Source organism: Lepus europaeus, chromosome 7 (assembly GCF_033115175.1).
Source record: "Lepus europaeus isolate LE1 chromosome 7, mLepTim1.pri, whole genome shotgun sequence".
Lineage (NCBI taxonomy): Eukaryota > Metazoa > Chordata > Mammalia > Lagomorpha > Leporidae > Lepus > Lepus europaeus.
The window spans coordinates 52323045-52344252 of record NC_084833.1 but is presented as its reverse complement, the minus strand read 5'-3'; the positions used below and the strand labels follow the sequence as shown (position 1 = coordinate 52344252).

General features: G+C 46.8%; 1 protein-coding gene across 8 annotated transcripts in view; it reads left to right on the top strand.

The window, feature by feature from the left end:
• Positions 1 to 21208, top strand: part of TEAD1 (TEA domain transcription factor 1) — a 281212-nt gene that overhangs the window by 205190 nt on the left and 54814 nt on the right. For 3 of the 8 annotated variants that reach the window (XM_062196483.1, XM_062196482.1, XM_062196477.1), the window contains exons 3-7: positions 3305 to 3369; positions 5695 to 5757; positions 5847 to 5909; positions 19289 to 19300; positions 20064 to 20198. In XM_062196483.1, coding sequence (XP_062052467.1) covers positions 3305 to 3369; positions 5695 to 5757; positions 5847 to 5909; positions 19289 to 19300; positions 20064 to 20198 — 338 coding nt within the window. The remainder of the gene's footprint in view (positions 1 to 3304; positions 3370 to 5694; positions 5758 to 5846; positions 5910 to 19288; positions 19301 to 20063; positions 20199 to 21208) is intronic. The other 5 variants (XM_062196484.1, XM_062196479.1, XM_062196478.1 and 2 more) reach the window with 4 other exon arrangements.

The following is a 21208-nucleotide window of genomic DNA, read 5'->3' as shown; positions in this document are numbered from 1 at the left end:
GGCCGACGCCAAGAGTGCAGCCACAAACAACCTAATTGATATCTCCAACATATATGTGAGAATATTTCAAAAAGGATGTGACAGAATTGAAAGATAAGTTGATTTTGGCATAAAATAATTTTGTAATGCATGCAGAGTTTTTTCATAATATTCATTTTCCATAAACTTCTTGAAGACACCATATATAATACAATGCAAGTGGACAAAAATGTTCCAGAATCATTTGGAATAGCATTTGTGTTCCCTGATAATTAATTATATTTTTTTCTGGGAATATTTAGATTTAAGCATTTAAAATTTCAGTAGAATCAAAGCCACAGTGTTAACATATTTTTATTTAACAATCTATGATATTTGATATTGAAATAGTTATTTTAAATAATGTGGCCTATATTACAGGTTAGCCTGTATTTCCAAATTAAAGTGAACAGCAAACTAGTTGATTTAGAGTTGATTTTCAGGATTATAGCAACGTTACAAGGCTTATAAGCAATATTAGAGCACTTAAGAAAATGCTAGTTTTCTAAGAATTATTTGGGGAAGGCTTTTAAGTTAAAACAAATAATTCTATATTTAAAAGAATTCAGTAGTTACTGTTCATGATGTGAAACATGGAATGAAAAGAGCACAGGCTTTTGAGAGGCAGTCCTGTTGCTGTAGCATTGGGGACAGCTTTCAAAGGATTGGCGAGTGCAGTGCAGCACTGAGCACAAGGCACTCAGCACCTGTTGTAGAAGTAGCAATTTTTACAAGTACTTGAGCCAAAACAGGAGCTGGCATTGTTAGCTCCAGAGGTGGCATGTCCTTGGACTACAGGCTGTACAGTCAAATGTGGCTGTTCTGGATATTGATGTTGTTCATTAAACCAAATGCCCTAAGAAATTGCAAATCAGTTATATAGATGATGTGTCATGCCCATCAAGTTATCCAGTCCGACTTCACAGAAAATAGTAAATCTGGAAGCAAGAGAGAGTTTTGCCATGTGGACAAGGTTCAGATGAAATTGCGTGTGCTGCACAGCCTGGGATTGACTTCATCCTGACCTCTCAGACAGCCCTGAGCAGGGTGCACAGGGAGGCCCCGAGCTGGAGGATGCTTGGCTGCTCTGTAGACGATGTCATTTAGGTCTGGCTTCTGGTAACGAGGCACTCCTGCGGGGGCTCTGCTGTCAGTGAGCCTTTGAGACAAATTGCAAAGTCTGCACAAGCATCTGAGAGATGGACAAGTAGACCCAATGACACTACAGGGAATATTGGTAGTTCTCAGAAGTTTGAAAGAGAATGCTTAGAGAAGCAATCCTCAGAACTGAATTTAAAGGTCCTTTTCTTGTGCCCCTCAAGGGTACCATGTGCAGTCACAGACTCGGGATCCTTGGAGGCCCTGGCAGGCTGGAATGTAGGCTGCATTCAGCTGGATGAAATGAAATAGAAATAGATGTCAGGTGCTGTGTGTGGGTCTCAGGATCCCGGCTCTGCATGAAAAGACTAGGATGGAGGGTAGGAGTTTACCTGAGGAGTAGCCTGTAAGGAACAAGACTGACGAATTCAGGTTCACGTAAGTTGACTTTTATTGTGGTCCTTAATCAAGCCTAATGCAACATTAGGCTGCGTTAACAGGGCCAGAGATATCCCACTGTCATAGAATTGTTGCTGCACTTCTGGATTCTAAGCACTAACAGGAGACTAGACAAAGGAGGATCATGGTATGGTCTGGGAGTGCTCTGAAGCTTGTCACAGGAAGCAGGAATAGGGGTAGTTTTGCTGTCTACAGCACAGGAGGACTCAAAAGCTGGCATCAGTATCTACAAGGCAGCCATCCGTAGTAGGAAGTAGCTTGTTGGGTTAAGAGGAACAAGAAGAATTTGGGGGTGAAAGTAAGAGAGCGCTACATAGGAGCTTTTGATCCTTAAGAATGTTTTAAGAGAGATTGTACTGCTTCCTCAGTTCTGGAACCTCTGGCTTAGGCTTCTGCAGAGTTGGACTTTTCAGGGGTGGGAATGGATGACCCAGGGGCACTTTTTAACCCCCAGATCCCAGGATCCCTTTGCCTTCTGGAGGTAACTTCATCCACCGGGTCCCTACCAGGGGCAGGTGGCAGTAGCATTCTAGGCAATGATAAGATTTGCCCAGGCTGGGACATGTGGTCACTCTCTTGGAACCTGGGGCTAGTTTATTTCCTTATTGATGCTTTCTCTTTGCCCAGCAGGGGATGTAGGTGCTAGGGAGAGTTTGAGAACAAGATAAAGATGTTGGGAAATGAGGCGATAAGCACAGATTGTTCAGCTCACCCTCCAGTTGGGGCATATCCTAGGAGGAGGAGAGCAAGGAAACCAGACTTGGTTGGATGGTTTGAAAAGGCTTCCCTGAGGAAGTGACTTGGAAGCATCGCCTTGAAGACGCAAGTGAGGTCTAGCTTGCCAGTCTCAGGGTGACCAGGCACGTGAACGAATGCCTTAGTAGACTTTGGATTTGTTCTTGACCAAAAGGAGGCCTTCTTAGGATGCAGCTGATGTGAAGCCAGCCAGAGGCAGTGTTAGGAAGCAGTGGTTCCCATTTACTCTATCATGGAGCATGGAGAAACCATTTTCAGGTCCTGGTGTCACAGTTCTCAATGTGACACACTCAGAGGGTACATGTCTTGTCTGAGTGGGTTTTTATTTCAGTGTGGTGTCTTAGTAATGCATTTTCCTGCTTAGATTCCAGGGGTGCATTGTCCTATTATATTTTATTTCTTTGAAAGCAGATGTCTGTTTGAGACTTCTCAGTCTCCCGCTAGGGCAGGGATAGGAAGTTTGTCTAAACTTTTGGACTGCTGCTTTCCCTAAATTGTTATACAGCTTAGAGGGTATTGAGCCATAGGCTCTATGGTTTAGCCACTTTAAGGGGTAATCTGCGTTCATACTATTAGCTATAGTGACTTTAACTGGAGAAGGGGAGGAAAATGAATACAAAAAAATAAAAGACTAGAACCGAATTGGGTTTGTTTAGTCTCAGACTAATCCTTCTTTGCATTTGTTTCCTATACCAGTGACCTGTGACCACCTCAGTGCAAGCATGCAAACAAACAAAAAGGCACATTTTCCCCCCAATCCTCAATCCCAGGTCTAAGTTCAGAATTAAATGCCTTTCATCTTAATTTTCCATAGTAAATTATTTTTGTAAACAGTTTACTGGGTTTTTTTTAAGCATTAATAAATTCCTAGCTGTGATTCAGAAAGTCTTGATTTTTCTTCCCAGCTTTCAAGAGCCTCTTAAAAAAAAAAAAAAAACAAACCCACTTTATTGTAAATTCTTCTTTCTTTCAGGTAGGAATGAATTGATAGCCAGATACATCAAACTCAGGACAGGGAAGACGAGGACCAGAAAACAGGTACAGTAACCCCACCTGGAAACTGTGCATGTCAGCGAATGGCCCAAGGAGGCATTTTGGCTGCAGTGGCTGGCTATGCTTTGGCTCCTAGGAGCCCCCAGATGAGTTCCCTGAAAGGACGTCAGAGTTGGAGGTGTTTTAAATTGGCTCAGTTTTCACTGTTCATCATTTCAGTGACCCTCAATTATGTGGTCTCTTGAATTCTTCTGATACTCATGGGAAAGTCTGACTGCTGGGGACAGTGTAGGAACTGTTCCTGTACTGTATTTCAGAGCTTATGTTACTTTCCCAAAATGTGCATCTGCAGACATCGCCAAAACTGCAGGTGCAGATACATTTGCAAGCCATGAAATTTTGAGATTTTGTGTGTCATAAAATCTTGGAATGATTGATTATATGTTAGTCATCATGGCAATGAAAAAGGCACGCGAGCGGCCTTGAGTATCGGCCGGACTGTCACACTTTATGATGTGCGTCCAGGGAACTGTTGCTTCTTAAGCGATGGCTTTTTGTCAGTAGCTGCTGTGACTGCAAAGAAGTTGCAAGGTGACTGCCTCTGTGCCCAGCACATTCTGTGGTTCTGCTCCGCCCCTTGCCAGGGCTCTGCCTCCCCCACCCCTGTTCTTTCCCGTGTAAAAGCAGCCCAAGTTGCTAATGTGACCCAGTTCCGAACTGGGATGGATGCAGAATTATTAGTAAGTGCTTAACTAAAAACAGAAAAAGAAAACAAACCACAACACCTCTTGGGCGAATTGTAACAGAAAAGAAGTTCTTTGCACCTGTGCCAAACAATATGGCACAGACTTTAAGAACTGTAATCAAACCAAAAGGCACGTAAACCGTGAGCTCCCCAAGAACCAGCTGCAGAGTTCGGTTCTCTTCCCAGCCAGGAGCTGGTTTCGGGAGCTTTGGTATGGAGAGCCTTTTCCCCAGGCATGTTCCCTGAGTGTGGAGCCGGTTGCTGAGTCAGCACAGAGGGACATGGCCTCCTGCCAGCGGGCTGCAGAGCAGGGCATTGTCTGGGGGAGAGGCTCCCCACAGCAGTGGACCTCTTGGAGTCCAGAGAATCACTTAGCGGTGGAAACCAGCAGCAGCAGGAGCCAGATGGAGGGGTGAAGAGGACCTTGAAGTTCTTGCTTCTCCGTACTTCAAATACACAAAAGAGAACTGGGGGGAAAATGATTGAATAATGGAACCTCCGAGACAAAGTTAAAGATGAGAGTATCTCCTGTTATCTTAAGCCCGTTTCTAGAGAGTTTGGAGTGAGGTAGTCGGCACACAGTCTGCGTCGCTGAGCTTGAAAATGGAAGGAGTGGGACAGATCTGGTCCCCCCTGCAAACCTGGACCGGAAGCCAGTCTCGGAGCTCTGGCCATTTGCGCTGTGACCCCTTCACTAGGGACCTCCTAAATTTAACCAGGTCTCACTGAAAGAGATGCAGATTGGTTTGCCAGTGTGGAATCGTTGCTTTTCAGAAGCCAGGCTTGGCCACTTTTCCACACCCCCGCATCCTGGGGATGTTTTTAGGCAGCAGTTGGTGATACCTCTCCAATGTGAATTTGTTGTTCAGCAAATCCATGTGGTTTTCAACCCAGATTTTTAACAGGATGGCTGGCTGGCTGTATTCACACATTTCGCTTTGTAATAATATGCAAATCCACTTGGCGCCCAGTCAATACCCAAAAGAGTAGAAGGATTAAAGATATTTATAAGGGGCAAAAAAAAAAAAAAAAAAAAAGCTCTGCTAACTGGGTCTTTCCATTTCTCTCTCAGATCTAATTTACATGTCAGTATTATTTTAACATTTGCTACAGAATCCAGAGCTCTTAATGAGATCAGAATACAGCCCGCAGCTCAGCTTTTTGATTCTACAGAATGTGTTAATTTATGGAGAAGTCTCCTCTAAATTGAGAAAAAGGGATTTTCCCTCCTGATACTGAGAAGCTGTAAATATTTTCTTTTACCTCTACCCCCACCTTATTAATCTTATAAAGAACACAGCCCTCCTCTCCCCTTCTCACCACTCCCAGGATGCGTTTTCCCCACTGCCCGTGATTTCTCCCTGGTGGGAAAAGTTAGGACCCAAACTTCCTTCCTGAATCGAGTCACTGCAGTGATGACCCAGTCTGCAAAGCTTAGAGCAGCGCTGGGGGCTTGGTGTCTGGCTGGGACTGTGTATTCCTAACGGCAGAGCTTTTGTTGAGATGCAAATAACCCCCCCTCCCCACCCCAAACCCTCCCCAGGAATAGAGATTTTATATTTGATTTCCTTTTTTTGTTTTGTTTTGTTTTGTTCTGTTTCCCCTCATAAACCCGAACAATGTAGGTGTCTAGTCATATACAGGTCTTAGCAAGAAAGAAAGTTCGAGAAATTCAAGCCGCCATTAAGGTACGTCTGGCTTGCCCAGTTGCAGGGGGCTTTTCATCTCCATGGTTACAGGCTTTTCCTTTGTTTTCCTCCCTTCCCCTACCCTGCAGGTGTCTAGTCACATTCAGGTTCTTGCCCGAAGGAAATCTCGTGATTTTCATTCCAAGCTAAAGGTATGCGCTTTCCTGCTTTTTGGCTTGTGGTTGCCATGCACCTCACTTCCTGTTTTCCATGGTGACTGGTGAATGCCTGGTGCTGGGATCCTGGTAACCTAGTTTCCTCGCATGTGAGAGCTGTTTACATTTCTTTGTGTCTAATCTCTCTGTTTCTGTACTAGCCTCACATTAAACTCAGTGTGTGTGCCTGTGTGTGTGTGAGCGTGTGTGTGTTTCTAATAACAACGCAAATGCAGCAGGGAGCTGGTCTTGATAACTTTTCAGCACAGAAACATGATTTTTTTCTTTTTAACATTCGAATGTCCACCAACCAGCCCTGGGGCTCAGAAAGCTTTACAATTAAAAGATAAATATATAAAAATTCAGAGACACAAAGTTGATGTAGGAATTATAAAAAATGAATCATGTTCAAAGTAATCATGACATTACTTTCAAAAATATTTAGAAATTATTTTAATTAGTGCTTTTGATGTATCTTCAAGAACACTTTGAAAAAATATGCATCTTTTTCATGTATGTCTCTTCCAACACAGGATTTTTGGCCAGATTTCTTCCACATTGCTTAATACTGCTTATTAAGTGAATGGCTCTTTTATTAAAAGAAAGATTCAAGGCGTGGCCTTTAAAAAATGAAAAAGATGGATCTTAGAGATGGAAGGATCTTGATCAAATCCATATTTGCAATTCTGCTTATACTTGAATTTACTTCAGATTTTTTTTTTTACAGGAGCCTCCATTTTCCACTCTCTTAAAGCATATTTCTTAGTGAAAATGAAGGCATTGATCATTTAAAAAAATACCAGTTCTGCCTACTTTTTCTCTTTTTAAAACTGGCAGTAAAACATACATGACTTTGGTTTTCCTGTAATGCCCTGTTTGAGAAACGCTAAGCGACTATATAGTTTAGTGGAGGAACCTTAGTTTATAATAAAAATGAATTTGTAGACCACATTATCGCCTTTCCCATGTGCCTTTGTTTTGTTCTGTCCATACATTAATTAAATTGGAGTTTTTGTTCTAAACCAACATCAGTGTCATCTCACTGCGCTGGAGAACACTGGGACCCTTCCCAGAGTCCTTGAGCTTTTTTGATGCAAACAAGGCAGGCTGTGGAATAGGACCAGTGACTAGGAAGGAGCACGTGGTGTGCCCTCTGCAGTGGGTAGCATGCTGGCTCGCTGGCTCGCACGTCTGGCTGATGGTGGCTGGCTTGTAGCTGCGCTGGCTGAGCAGTGGAAGACTAAGATCACTTCATAGATGCTGCTTTTTAACCACAGGTGCAGTACTCTTCTATGTGGATGTAACTACCCCAGTGTTTGCTCAAGTTCTGACTCTGTTTCTAGTTTCTCTGAGCTAATGAATTAATGTGTACAAAGAAGTTTATAGATACCAATTTTGTGTTTCCATCTGTGATGTTATCAATTACTCCATTTCCGCACTGTGTGGTTCCTCTCGATTCACCTGGGCACATAGGCCTAGGCTGAAAACCCTGTAAGTGATGAGTGAAGCTGTTCAGAAGGGACCTTGTTGGGTCTTTTTCTCACTTGATGATTTTAAGATGTCTTCCCACTGGAACACTTTGCCATTGCTTTGAAGTATATATGTATATACATGTGTGCAAACACAGAGCTGTGTTTGTGTTTGTTCTTTAAAAAAAGTCAAAAAAGAAGACTTTCCCCCCACTTTCTGCATTGGCCTACCCTCATATGGACCAGGCGTGAGGAGAAGGTGGATGCAGAGGCATTTGGGTAGCAACTGGCTGTCCTGTTTAAGCTCCAAGAACCACCTCCGTGTTCCCGTCGCTCCTCGCCTTTGCCCCTTCCGCAGTGTTCTTGGAGAAACGGAGTCCTTTGTTTACCATCAGCTGACACCAGTTGAGTGCTGCGGGCACGGCACTCATGGTAGTGGGTAGGAACCGCCAGCCCCCTTTTCACAGAGCCGGTGCTCTAAATGGGGAAGTGTTAGCAGAGCCTCAGCAGAACGTGCCGGGAATCCCAGGGACACACTTCCTGGAGGCGGTCCTGAGCTCGCGAAGTGCAGGGCAGAGTAATTGGAATGCACAGCTTCTCACACAGCTTCTCACACGTTCTTTCCTTGAAACTCATTATGAAGTGAGTTACATTATTCTGGTTTTGAGCAACACCATGGAGGAAGCTGGGGCTCACAGAGTGTACAATTGACCGGACAGAAGTCGCCAGGCCTGGGAAAGGACGAAGCCAGGACTGCACACAGATCTTTCTGAGCCCTCAACTGCTGCCTTTCAGACAGGATTTCGTGTAGGAGTTAGGGACAGTATTTTTGAGCAGAAGGCTGCTTAGTCACATGCTGTGCAAGACATGTCCCTAACCTGTGGCCTGTCGTGTTCCTTAGAGTTGGGCACACAGCCCTTGCTGCCAACCTTTCACCTAGCTTCCACATGTACCACTGAGTGCTTGGGCACAATGTGGAATTCATTTGGGATTGACATAGCGGGTGACATGGGCCTGGCTGCAGAGCTGCTCTGTCAGCTCTCGGAGGGCACCAGGACAGTCACGGAGAATGAGGCTGGCTGCCCCTGCTTGCCGGAGATGCTGCACCCTGAGGACACAGTCCTCAAGCTTCCCAATCAGCCACTCCCAGGCTGCAGGCTCAGGTCTGTTGCCTTGCAGGAGGAGAGGTGCCTGTCACTGCCCCCTCCACGTGCTCTTGCTCAGACCTGGAGTCCAGTGAATGGCACAGTGGGGAGAAGGCAGGGCTGAGCGTGCTCACTGAGCTGCTTGTGGGGTCAGCTGATAGCCACAACCTTCTTGGCCTCCCATAGTAACTACTGAGATCAACTCACTCCAGAAAGTTGAAGTCATCTTAAAAGGCAACAGCGATAGCTCCTGGGTGGGTGGTGGAGGTGGCAGGAAATAGCCAGGCTTACCCGAAAAGATGGAGCAGTGGCTGTGGATGGAGAATTCTGGGTATTTGCTGGCTCTGCCTCTGTGACACGGGTCACCGGTTCTGCACAGACTCTGAAGAGGAGGGCATGCACCAAGGACTCTGTGCCCCTCCTGTGAAGGCTGATGCCGGCCTTGCAACTCCTGCCTTCGTGGAGTTTGACAAAGTGCCCACACTGGGCTGCTGCCAGGCGTGGCCTCCTTGGGAGCTCTGTTGCTTCTACATCCCTCCTCACTTCCTGGGGGAAGGCGTGGACGAAGTTCTTAAGCTAGTGATTTTCCAGCCTTTTTTTTTTTTTTAAGCAGCAAAATTCTTATTTCAGATTGAAATCTTACCCAAACCTTCAGTATTTAATACTTTTCTTGTTGAAGCTTACTGTCTTGCATCCTTCGCATCGGCCTACTTGGTACTCAGTGGATAAAACTGGAAAAACCATGCTGCTGTTAGGTGGAAGGAGAAGGAGGCTGCTGTTAGGTGGAAGGAGAAGGTCCAGAACACACTGGGCCCCTCTCAGACTGTCCTTCCCAGCCTTTGTGAGACAGCTTGTGGGTCCCACTTGAAGCTCCTGTTTTCAGTTCCATAGCCTGCTGTACTGTGTCCCTGTGGGGATGGCAGGCCCAGGGAGACTGTGCTTCTTCCCATGCCCTCATCACAGGTGCATCATTCTGACAGCAAAATCTTAGAAAATCTGGTAGAATAAATTCCACTGCTGATGGCAGTGCTTCTGTCTCTACAGGCCAGAGAACCCCAGAATGTGTGGACCTTAATCATTTTAATACAGAAAGCATTATTCTAGTCAAAAATGTAAGGTTTCCTCATGGATTTAAACTTTAAAAGCTCAGAAAGTGTCTACTGTCCCTTCATTCAGTCCAGTGACATTTCGTTGGGAGCCCAGTGTGTTCTGGACCTTCTGTTGATGCTAGACCCATGCTCCAAGGGTTGAATAAAGCGGATTCCTTGCTGAGGAAACTCAACTTTTCTGATATTTTTCCTGTAGATCATCCACAGCTAGGGGGCGCTGCAGTAGAAATTAAGCAGGGGCAGGGTAGTGCACAGGTAGCCCAGGGACAGGAATAATTAATTTTGAGAGCGGGAAATTGAGGAAAGCTTCCTGGAGGAAGTACCTTAGAACTGAGCATACCAGGGGTAGGTATTTTTCTGCCAAGGGCCATTGGAATATTTATAATATCATTTGCGGGTCTTACAAAATTATCAACTTAATAATTAGCCTGCTGTAGATTTATTGAATTTCGAGTCCTGCCTGCGGTTGCCTTGGCAGGGCCAGACCAAATGATTCTTTAGGCCTTGTGTGGCCTGTGGCCAGAGGTTCCCCGCCCCTCTTAAGAGGAAGGCAGGGTGTTTTGGTAGAGGTGGGAGGTGTTTGGGGAGCCCTAAGTGACACAGATAGCTGGAGGTGTGCACTGGAGGTGACTCGGGCCTACTGGGGAGTCCCTGGACATCCCACAGATGAAGGGGGCTGTTCTGTGGGCCTGGCCGAGGGCATGGGGGTCACTCACATTCATACGTGACAAAGATCTCCAGTTTTTGAACAGTGTTTAGTAAAAGAGAGGACAGTCTCTGTTGCTCTGCCTTTCAAATAAACAAATAAATCTTGAAAGAAAGAGGGAGGGAAGGAAGGATGGAGGGAGTGGTGGAAGGAAGGGAGGGAGGAAAGAAAGGGGCCAGGCTGTGGGCAGGGAGACCCGTCCCTATGCTGTCGTAAGCATGAGTCAGAGGGCCGAACCCTGGCCCGGGAGCCAGCCCTCCACTGCAGGGCTGCTCTCCGAGACACTCGGCAGTCCTCACTGTCCTGCTGCAGCCCACTCTGACCGCACTGTGCTCTTTCTTCCCCACTGTTTTTAAAAAGTAAATTACATTTACAAGTTCTGTCCTTATTAAGTCTGAAAAATGTATACCAGAGCTTTTCAGAAGATTTTTCAATAGCAGCATTTAAAATCATTTAGCATTTAGAAGTTAGCTTATTAAAGCTTGGGATCTTTTAAAGTAATAATGATTAACGAAGAGTATGCATCCAAATTAACTATAAAGTTTTTATTGTTGCTAAGTTGTAAATACATAAAAGTTAGTACAGAGGATGACATTAAACATGCATGTTTATACTATCCAGAAATGATCATTGTTATTAAGACATACTTTCTTTCAAGTTCTTTAAAACATTGAACGGCAAAACATTATTTGATACTTTGCCTCATTTTCTGTACCCATCCTCCTTCCCCAAGCAGAGTCAATCCCCTCTCCCTCCCCACCCACACAGTGTCTTTTTTTGCCACTTGTTTCTCTGAGAAAATGAAATCCCATATAAGCTCTTTGTTCTCCTTTTTCCCTACCCTAAAATTATAGATATTTACTCTTTGTCTTCCATGAATTTGTGCTATAGCCGTTGGCACCAATGTGAAACATTCCCTCTGCCTGACCTTGGGTAGAGACCATGACCATAATGGAGAGGTGCAACAGGCAGGAAGATGTAGGAGATGGCTGAAGTAGCGGTAGAGGGATGTGAGGCAACAGAGAATCAGGAGCAGAGAAACTGAGGAGGCTGTAGATGGCAGGTACAATTCAAGAGACTGGTGAGATGGCTGAGGAAGTAAAGGCATTTGTGGCCAGATCACCAGATTTTCAGAAATCAAACATAGACAGGGTTTTATTTTGCCTTCTTGGCTAAAGTATATAAGATCGAGGCAAGAGTACTAATTGCTCATCTATCAGAGAGCTTAGTGTTGAGGGGAGCACTCTGTATGTGATCCCTACCCAGACCAAAATCCTTTTGACCCACTGCTGTTGGATGGCAGGTGGATTTTAACTGACCCACAGTTTTGTAGCTGGGTCTGCTTCTGGTTCTTTTATTTTTTTTGACAGGTAGAGTTATAGACAGTGAGAGAGAGAGAGAGAGAGAGACGGAGAGAAAGGTCTTCCTTCCATTGGTTTACTCCCCAAATGGCTGCCACTGCTGGCATTGCGCCAATCTGAAGCCAGGAGCCAGGCACTTCCTCCTGGTCTCCCATGTGGGTGCAGGGCCCAAGCACTTGGGCCATCCTCCCCTGCCTTCCTGGGCCACAGCAGAGAGCTGGACTGGAAGAAGAGCAACTGGCACTAGAACCCTGTGCCCATATGGGATGCTGGCGCTGCAGGCGGAGGATTAACCAAGTGAGCCACGGTGCTGGCCCCTGCTTCTGGTTCTAAAGTACGTGAATCTGCAGTTGCAGGGTGTAGGTGACACAGAGGACTGCGATATGCATGTACAGATTCTAGAGATGACAAGCTGAGAGCTCTCTTGGGCTTGTGTCTATGGCAGGGTCCCCAGCACCAGTTTCATGTACTGTCTTCTATCTCCCCTTTCTCGTAGTTTAGCCTCTTGCAAGTGTCTCTGCTTGAATAACGAGTGGAAGCAGCCTGGTCTTAAGGACTGTCTTGCAACTTAGAAATGATTTCACTCACCATTAACTCATCAAAAAGTCATTAACTATTTTTTAAGCTCCAGGGATTTACTTTCCCAGCATGCAGGAAGAATGCAGACAAATTCCCCACTTAATACTTAATGAAGCAGAGATTTTTGTAGAATTTCCTGCTCTGAGCCTCCTTCTCCATATGTTCAGTTATCCTGAGACGTTGTACAGACCCTGCCCTGAAGCTTCCTGTTCCCACTAACATCCCACCACCACCACACAGTGGTCCATCCTCAACTTCATGAGAAGATGGGCCAGACCAGTTCTGGTTCGTGTCTGAGTATGTTTGGGTGAGTTCAGGACTTGGAGCTCTTTAAGGAAGTGAGGAAATCCCCACTCCACCCTGCGCCTGGCAGGCGTGCACCTTAGGCAGCAGACACGCTCATGTTGAGCTGTGCATATCTGTTGCAGGGAAGCCTGCACTCGCGGACAGTGCGTCGCCCTAGGGAGCAGAGAAAGACCAGAGCCTCTCTGATTATGTCTGGTCACCGTTGACTGATTTCCCAGCTCCATGGGCTCCCCAGGACTGTTTTCTTCATTCTTGCCCCATGGCCTTTGTGATTTGATTTCTGAATGGCCATTCTGTCCAGTCCGCCGTTACTTCCAAAAGAGCTGAAATTGTTGATTTAATTCTCAATCCTGTTTGTGTCACCGGTGTCCACAGGGAAGAAGACATACATGGCTTCCCTTCCCTCTGGGGTGCTCCCTGCGGTCCCTGCACCACTCTGCTTCCTCCAGAGTTGGCTCTCAGGAGCACACAGGCAGAGGGAGCGCAGACAACCGCTTCCTGTGTCTGGGTCAGCACCAAGACACTTGGATTTGGGAGGTGATACACAGCCTTGCTGGCATTTCCCAGTCTTGGCAAAGTTCTTTTGCAGTCACAACATGGATCCTTTCTCCTCAAGGATGTTTTCAGTGCCTTGCTTTTGATTTAATTGAATTGAAACTAAGATTGAAGACAGTTCATGTCCCTGGCTTGGGTGGGATGGAATCACCAGCAGTGTGGTGATGTAGAACTTACAGCATGTGTCAGAGCATTGAATACATTTACCTTCCATGTGCACTGAGCCAGAGCTGCCTTTTCTTTTTAAGAGCAGCAGCAGTTGCCTCCTGCGTGTTTAGCCCTTCATGGAGAGATACTGTCGTTAATCGGCCTCCGGTGTAGATAATGCCCTGGAATCATCTCCATCCCAGAGATTAGGTAGTGAAGACCTGGACTCCTAACCATTTTACGTGAGCAGGATGAACCTGGGTAATTGGTTGGTCATATGGGCCCCATAGACCCCCAAGTTCATCAAATGTGGCAAGGCTGCAGGCACTGTGCCACGTGATTGAAGCAGTCATGAATGTGGGTGCTATTATCCCCGCCTTATGAAAGAGGAGGCAGAGGCTTGTGCTGGCTCTGTGACGTGCCAAGGGTCACAAGTCTGAATTTAATCCTAGGGCTGTCTGGTGCCAAAGCCTAAGCTCTTTGCACCCAGACTGCTGGACAAGATGAGGGTGCATTTTCCTGACCTGAGATGCTTTGTGTCATCCCCCTCCACTGAGCCCCTGCCCTGTCCTGTGGGGGTGGAGGAAACACAGAAGCTTCCCAGGAGCTGGTTGCCGGCATGGGATCCTGTGGCCTCTCAGGAGTTCTGCCTTCTACCCCCTTGCTGTGTGCTCTTGGAGAAAAGTACCTTCTCCCAAACACCCGGTCTGGCCCGGTGCTGTGCTGAACCCCAGGCCTGCTGGGGGAGTCGTAGGCACCACTGCCACTCTCTGCATCTCTAGGCCTTTAAGGATGCTAAGCCCACATTAGAAGGGAAGGAAACGCCATTGACAATTACCAAATACTAAATATAGCTCAGTACATTTAGAAATGAACAATGGAAAAAGCCTTGAAATTTTTTTCTTTGATGTGAATGAAGGCTTTGGCATTTGGAAATACAATAAGATGAATTAATTGCTACTCATTAAGCGGCAAATCAGGAGAAGTATGAATGTGCCTTCTCTCCTCCACATTAGCTGTGGCCTGACTGAAATAGCCCCCTTTTGTGTTTACTCCTGCCTTCTCTAATAATAAGCAAATTAGAGATCATGGCTAGAAGAAATTCAAGTGCCTTCCATCCTTTGCAGAACCATCGTATAGTTTTGTGATGTTTATCTGCCCAAGGGCTATGTCTAATAATTGCAGAGGTCATGTGAATCCACATAGTGCAAGATTAGAAACAACATCTGTGAAATTACTTCTTAGGAAAGTATTCTGCATTTGGCCTTTCTCTGAAAAAGTGATTTTGCAAACAAATTGCTGCCTTTCCTCCCTTGTACTATATTTTTTTAATGCTAGGAAAAGTTTATGTGGAGGAAAACATTTAATAACTAGTCTTTTTTAAATACCATGGTCTTTTATAAAGATTTATTTTTATTTATTTGAAAGGTAGAGTTAGAGAAGGAGAGGTAAGAGAGATCTTTCAACCGCTGGTTTACTCCCCAGATGGCCACAAGGGCTGGGGCTGTACCAGGCTGATATCAGGAGCCCCAAGATTCTTCTGGGTCTCCCATAGAGGTGCAGGGGCCCAAGAACTTGGCCCATCTTCTGCTCATTTCCCAGGCACGGTAGCAGGGAGCTGGATCAGAAATGGAGGAACTGGGCCTTGAACTGGCGCCCATATAGGATGCTAGCTTTTTACGTGGTGGCTTAGCCCATTACACCACAACACTGCTCTCCATGGTCTTTTTCTTAACCTATTTTTTCTGATGTATTGGTGAACTTCTGTATGAGTAAGTTATATCTGTAATTTCTTTCTGAAATGGCCTGTGAATCAACTGTTTAGAATATGTTGATTTAGTATACTTCAGCTGTAATATATTGCCTATGCAAGCATGTGACCTTTCCCTGTTACCTTTAAAATTTGCTTATGGTTAATGCCTTAGAGTATATGAGCAGATTGATTTTGCAGAATAACCAAAGCTGGGGAAGCAGAGGGGAGAGAGGGAGACAAGCCTCCCCTGATATCCAGGGAGGGATCCGTGAGGTGTCCCGGAGTTTTAAGGGCACACCCTTCCAGCCCCATGCTTTTGGGTTACTGCCTGTCATGAGTGTTACATGTCGGTACTTCCCAAGCATTGTGTCTGCTTCAGCCATAAGAAGGGGGCAGTTAGCAGACCAGAGAGCTGTGGCCGCTGCCTGGCTCTGCTTCAGGAAATACGAAAGTCTGTTGACTTAGTAATAGCAGCAATGTAAAAGGCCTCTGATTGGCAAGGTTGTACCTGACACAGCCTGGAGTGTATGTGGTGGAGCTATGAGGCCACTGGAAGTATGTTGTGCCAGAAATCGGAGAGTGGAGAAAGTGGGCCAGTAGCTGATGAGACGTGCACCCGAGATCCCAGCACCTTGTCGTTTTCATCCGCTGGGCATTTGGGCTGTCTCTTAGCACCCATCCCTGCAGGCAGAGAGATGTACCAATTGTGTTTTCCACATTGCAGGCCTTGGGCTTGAGTTAGGGTTCCATTAGAAAAGGGGGACTGACCAACCTTACCTTCTTTCCTTGCTTCTTGTTTATTTACTTATTTGAAAGGCAGAGAGAGAGAGAGAGAGAGAGAGAGAATCTTCTGTCCTCTGGTTCACTCCCCAAGTAGCCACAACAGCCAGTGCTGAGCCAGGCCAAAGCTAGGAACCAGTAACTCCATCCATGTCTCCATGTGGGTGGCAGGGGCCCAAGTCATTGGGCCATCATTTGCTGTCTCCCAAGTACATTAACAGGAAGCAGGGCTGGAAGCAGAGTAGCCAGGACTCAAACTGCATTCTGAGATGCAGTGCAGGTACCAGTGGCAGCTTAACTCACTGCACCACAGTGCCCCTCCAAGGCTTGCATTTTCTTCCCATACTCTGCAAGCACTCAGCTTTCTGTGGTCTCACTCTTGGAAAAAACGAGAGACTTAAACTCAATAAGAAAAAATCAGTGTGAGCCTCTCCAGGCTTCTTTCTAGGACACATTTTTTCTTCTCATGCTTGTGGGTTCACACACACTCCCTGGGAGCATTTCCTGTAACCTAAGATACTGTAGAGTATAACTCAATATTAGTAACAGGTTTTCCAGATAAAACAATGCACTTTTTAAAAATTTCATCCACATCTTAGAAATGTTGGTGTGAAAACAGAATAAATTTGGTGCGACAGTGTGGAATATGTTTTTAAATGTGCTTAAGCTTAACTTATTTGGATCAATCTGCTTCCTCCCCCTTAGCATGGGGGGTGTGGTGAGGATAGAATGGAATATTTCAAAGTCTGGGATATTAGACCAGAGTGATGCAGAGAAGCAATTTACTATAGTTAAATTTTTTTTCCAAAGACAGGCATATATATGTCTGGGCCAAAAATGACAATTTTCAGAGAGATCCATCCATTGAAATCTCTTAGCTAGGAATCCTTCTGAATTCCCATCTCAGGATAAGTAGGTCTGCAGCCATGCTGTCTGTTCTGATTTTGAGATATCACTGGTGGTGCTTGTTATCTACCTCCGGGGTTACTTTCAATTTTAAACAAAAAAATGTAATCCTTGTAATTTTCCCATGTATGTCATGGATGATGGGGCAGTGTTATAAAATTGAATGAGTAGTCGGAGTAGCTCCACTACAGAAGGTCAGAAATCACTGGGATAGGCATTTTCTTCCATTTGCAGAAAATTGCCTATTCTCAAATAGGTAGGTCAAGTGCAGGAAGAACCACTACTTGAGGTAAAATTTCCTTTCCACACGTGGCTTTTTGCCTGTTAGGACAGGCAGCCAAGAGCTGCACAATTTGAACATCCTGCTGTCTTCTCACTAGTAGTGTTTTTGGCTATATGCATGTAGTAAGATGCATTTGTTTATAGTGGAACTCCCTCTCATGGCCACAAATACTTGGACAGCCAGAATGGCCATAGAGAGCAAAGTGCCATTCTTTAGTAGCAAAAAGAAAATCAGACTGTGAGAAATGAGCTGCCCAAGGTAAAACAGCCCATAGTGTCCGGCACGGCCAGATCTTCTGAACACCTTAGCAGCAGGTGCACCATTCCTGTCCCAGAGCACGTTGCTAAGGTTATGGTTTGCTCTACTGCCTTGGGACACTTGTATTCATTTAGGCTCCTGGTGGAATGCTGAGTAAGTTAGAGACTCAGACCTCAGGTTAACGGTTCTGAAGCCATGTGGCGTAAACAGCAGAGAGAGCCACTGTGCTCCCCCACATTGCCTGACAGCCTTGTTGTAAACAGCTGGGAGAACTCTTTGCCATACGCCCAGCAAAAGGGTATGTTTCCAGCAGCTCCTAACCTAACAGAGTGAGTTGTTGGGATGTTCAGGGCACTTACTTGCACCTGGAGCAGGTGCACAGAAGGAGCTGGGCATGCCGAGTGGCCCCTTCTCAGGTCTATGGGAGTCTCCCTGGCATTTCTTTGGAATCCATAGAGCCAATCCCCTACGCTCTTCTGCAGTTACTCTTCAGAATTCCTATCAGCCAGGAGGACACGAAGTCTGGGCTATTGTTTTCTAGGATCCCTTAGCTTTGTGGGGACCCCAGACAAGTTGTAAGGCTTGTTCTGTGCTGAGAAAGGTGCCTCTGGTCCTTCTTAAGCCATTACCTGTTTCAGAAATCACCTGGAGAACACTTGGAACCCTCTCCTTTTGGGTTAAGTGGCTTGGGGGCTGGTCCCAAGAGAACCGAGCGAGTGATGCAAGTGATGTTGGGGTCTTCTTGACAGTGACAGAGTAGGTGTGACTGAGCCATGTTTTCTGTCCACTGCTGATCCTCAGAGGAACGGATGGAACAGGTGGCCGGTGAAGCCCTGAGACGTTGAGATCTGTGTGCGTCCGGCTCAGATCAGCTTCAGGGCATGTGCACGCACACATGCAGATTGTTGAAAAATCCATCTGCTTTGAGGTTTCCTTTTTTTATTTATTTTTTCTTCCTGGCACATCTTCAGTATCTGAAATATTTCAGATCATAAAAATTAACCTGAGGAAGGTAGCTTTCGGGTTAGAGTGTTTCACAGATTGGCAAATGGAGCCTCAGCCGGACACGTGCTGTGTGTGAGGATGTGAGGAAGGAGCAGAGGCATCGCTCCGAGCGCCACGCAGGCCGTTCCTCTGGGGACCAGTCGTCCCATCAGCTTCCATGGCCCTCCTGGGCCAGTCGGCTACAGCTCATGCCATTGCAGAAGCTCACAGTCCAATTGTGCATCCCCAAAAGCTATCACTTGAGGACCCTTAGTTTTTCATTTGCAGGCCAGAAAAATGTATAAAAAGAAAAAAAAAACTTATGCTAGTGTTAGGGTTTTTTTTTTTTTTTTTCTCAAGGGTTAATGCAAGCTTTTTGAAAATTACTATAATATTTCTCACAATTATGGGGCAGAGTGTTTGTACTTGGGAGGGTGTAATAGATCTTTTTTTAGAACCCTAGTAGTTGTTTTGTAGGCTTTTATTATCTCTTAAACTCTTACTGGCCTTGCCGTTGGCCCCTCTGTATTGTCCCCGTGTGTGTTTACTCATCACCCGGGGCTCGCTCTGTAAACATGGAAGCAGTCTCAGCTAAGCCTGACTCCCTTTGCCCATGCCCGCCATCTGAACTCCGCAAGGCAGCTGGCAAGGGGCCCATTTAAGTTAGTGTCACTGTTTTGTTCCTGCGCTATTGGCCTATGGGCCTGGAACACAGCAGCCTTTGCATGTGAACCAGGCAGGAAGCAGGGGCCAGTCCATTTCTCCTGTCCTGGGAAAGACACAGAGCCAGCTCTCAGGAGTTTGGGGTCCTTGGTGGTGATTCTGTTCTTGGTGTCCTTCCTGCTAAACGCCTCGGTAGACCGCTCTCGGGATCATACATGCCTCCTGAAAAAGAAGGAAGCCCCTTAGCCCTGCTCATTGTGTCATCCCCAAGTAGTCTGTGTTTGTACACATATGTATTTTTTAACTGAAGAAGCAAAATACCCCTGCCCCTGTACACAACCCTTTTAACAAATTGTTTATTATTGTATCCAGGTAACAAGCATGGTAAGTATTTTTACCAAACTGAGTACTCTGTATTTTAGCTGTGCTTGGCAGAATTTTTTGGCTAGCTGTGTGCTACCAGCCTTGGCTTTTCTAGAAAAGACCCACTTGGGGGACACACGACTCCCTTACCTGTGGCGTCCCTGAGAAGCCGCGGGGCGGCTGGCGTTCCTGAGGAAGCATGTGCCCCTCAGCATGCTGCTTGGCCCCGTGCCCTGCCCGCCCGTCCCTCACCCCTACCCGCCCTCCCCCGCCCCCCCGCTGCTGCTGAGCTGCCCCACCAGGTGTGTGCCAGGGCTGCCAGGCCTCGCATGAACCCAGCAGCTCCTGGAGCTGCGGCCCTGGGACAGGTAGGATGCCTGTGCTCTGTGGACGGGCCTGCCCTCCTCCCATCTGTGTGCACAGAAGCAGGCCTCCCCACCCCACCTCCCCAAATGGAATGTGTTAAGTAATTGGAAAAATTTCCTTCTGGAAGCTGAAAAAATAAATACGTTGTCCACTCTTCTGAGGCTTCCTATTCTGTTGGAAAATGGATTAAGTTTTTTTTTTTAAGCCTTGCCGCTGGGTATTCTCAGTAACCACTCAGAGTTACGGTGGCTGGCTGTGTCGTAGCCTTCTGGCTGTGTTTATTTATCTGTGCATGTTGGCTTTCCCGGCCCCTTTTGTGGCTCTGTATTTTAGTCCATGTGCTCGTGGCTGTGCCTATGTAACCTGCCTGGTAGCCTTGCCTTCTGTATTGAGCCCGTGTGTCACTGTCACCTTCAAGGATCAGACCGCGAAGGATAAAGCCCTGCAGCACATGGCGGCTATGTCGTCTGCCCAGATCGTCTCGGCCACCGCCATCCACAACAAGCTGGGGCTGCCCGGGATTCCACGCCCGACCTTCCCAGGGGCGCCGGGGGTAAGTCAAGCGCTGGGTCCGGCAGTGATGGGGGTGGCACAGGCCGGCTCGAAGCCCCTCCACCTGGTGCTTGTTACTCATTGGGTCAGGTGCAGGTGCAGGTGCAGGCAGACCCCACGCTGTGCTGAACTGACGCTGGGTGCAAAATGGTGAAAGAAAGAAGGGAGGGAAGGCAGGGAGCTAGAGAGAAGCTGAAGGGAGGAGCAAGGAAGACAAGGAGAAAGGAGGGACAGGGGAGGCTCCTTAGTCCCCAAGGACCTGGAATTCAGTGTCACTCATCTGGTGGCCATGCAGGTTGTGAGCCGCCTCTTCTGCCCCCATTGTCTTCATCCTGGCCCTGGGTCTCTGTCCTTTTATCTTCAGGGCCACTTTATATCTTTCTGGCAACTAGCTGCTCACGCTGCAAGGTCTTGTGTTTTCGTTCTGATACCTACCAAGGGCTGAGAAGCTTTATGATATAATCTTATTTGATCCTCACAGCAATCTTCAAATGCCTTTTACTGTTATTGGCATTTTACAGAGAAGAAAGCTGAGGGCTGTCAGTAAGACAGCAAGAGTCTGTGTAACTTGATCATAGCCCAATGCACTCTGCTTTGGGGTTCGACGCCAGGGCTGTGGGACCCCACAGGCTGCCTTTCCTCTTTCCGCACGCACGCTGCCTGTCAGCCTCAGGGAGCATCAGGTGCCAGAGGCCTCAGGAAACTCGCAGACGGTGGCTGTGTTGCTTCTGGGAGCTCCTGGCCCCCTTGTTCCGAGCTTTGTCCTCTGCCAGGTGGGGTCTTTGGTGCTGTTAGCCAGAGAGCACTGCAGAGTGGAGGTGGGGATGGAGGTGGTGGGCAGGTAGGTGCTTGGATCTTGGGTCCAGCAGTCGGTGGGAATGTCTGGGAGCCCCTGCGTGCCCCCAGGTCTCTGGAGGTGCAGTGAGAACACTGACGCGGGGCTGCCTGCCCTCCTGCAGGAGGACTTTCAGAAAGAAGAGCCCAGGGCAGTGCTGGATTTCTGAGCAGGCT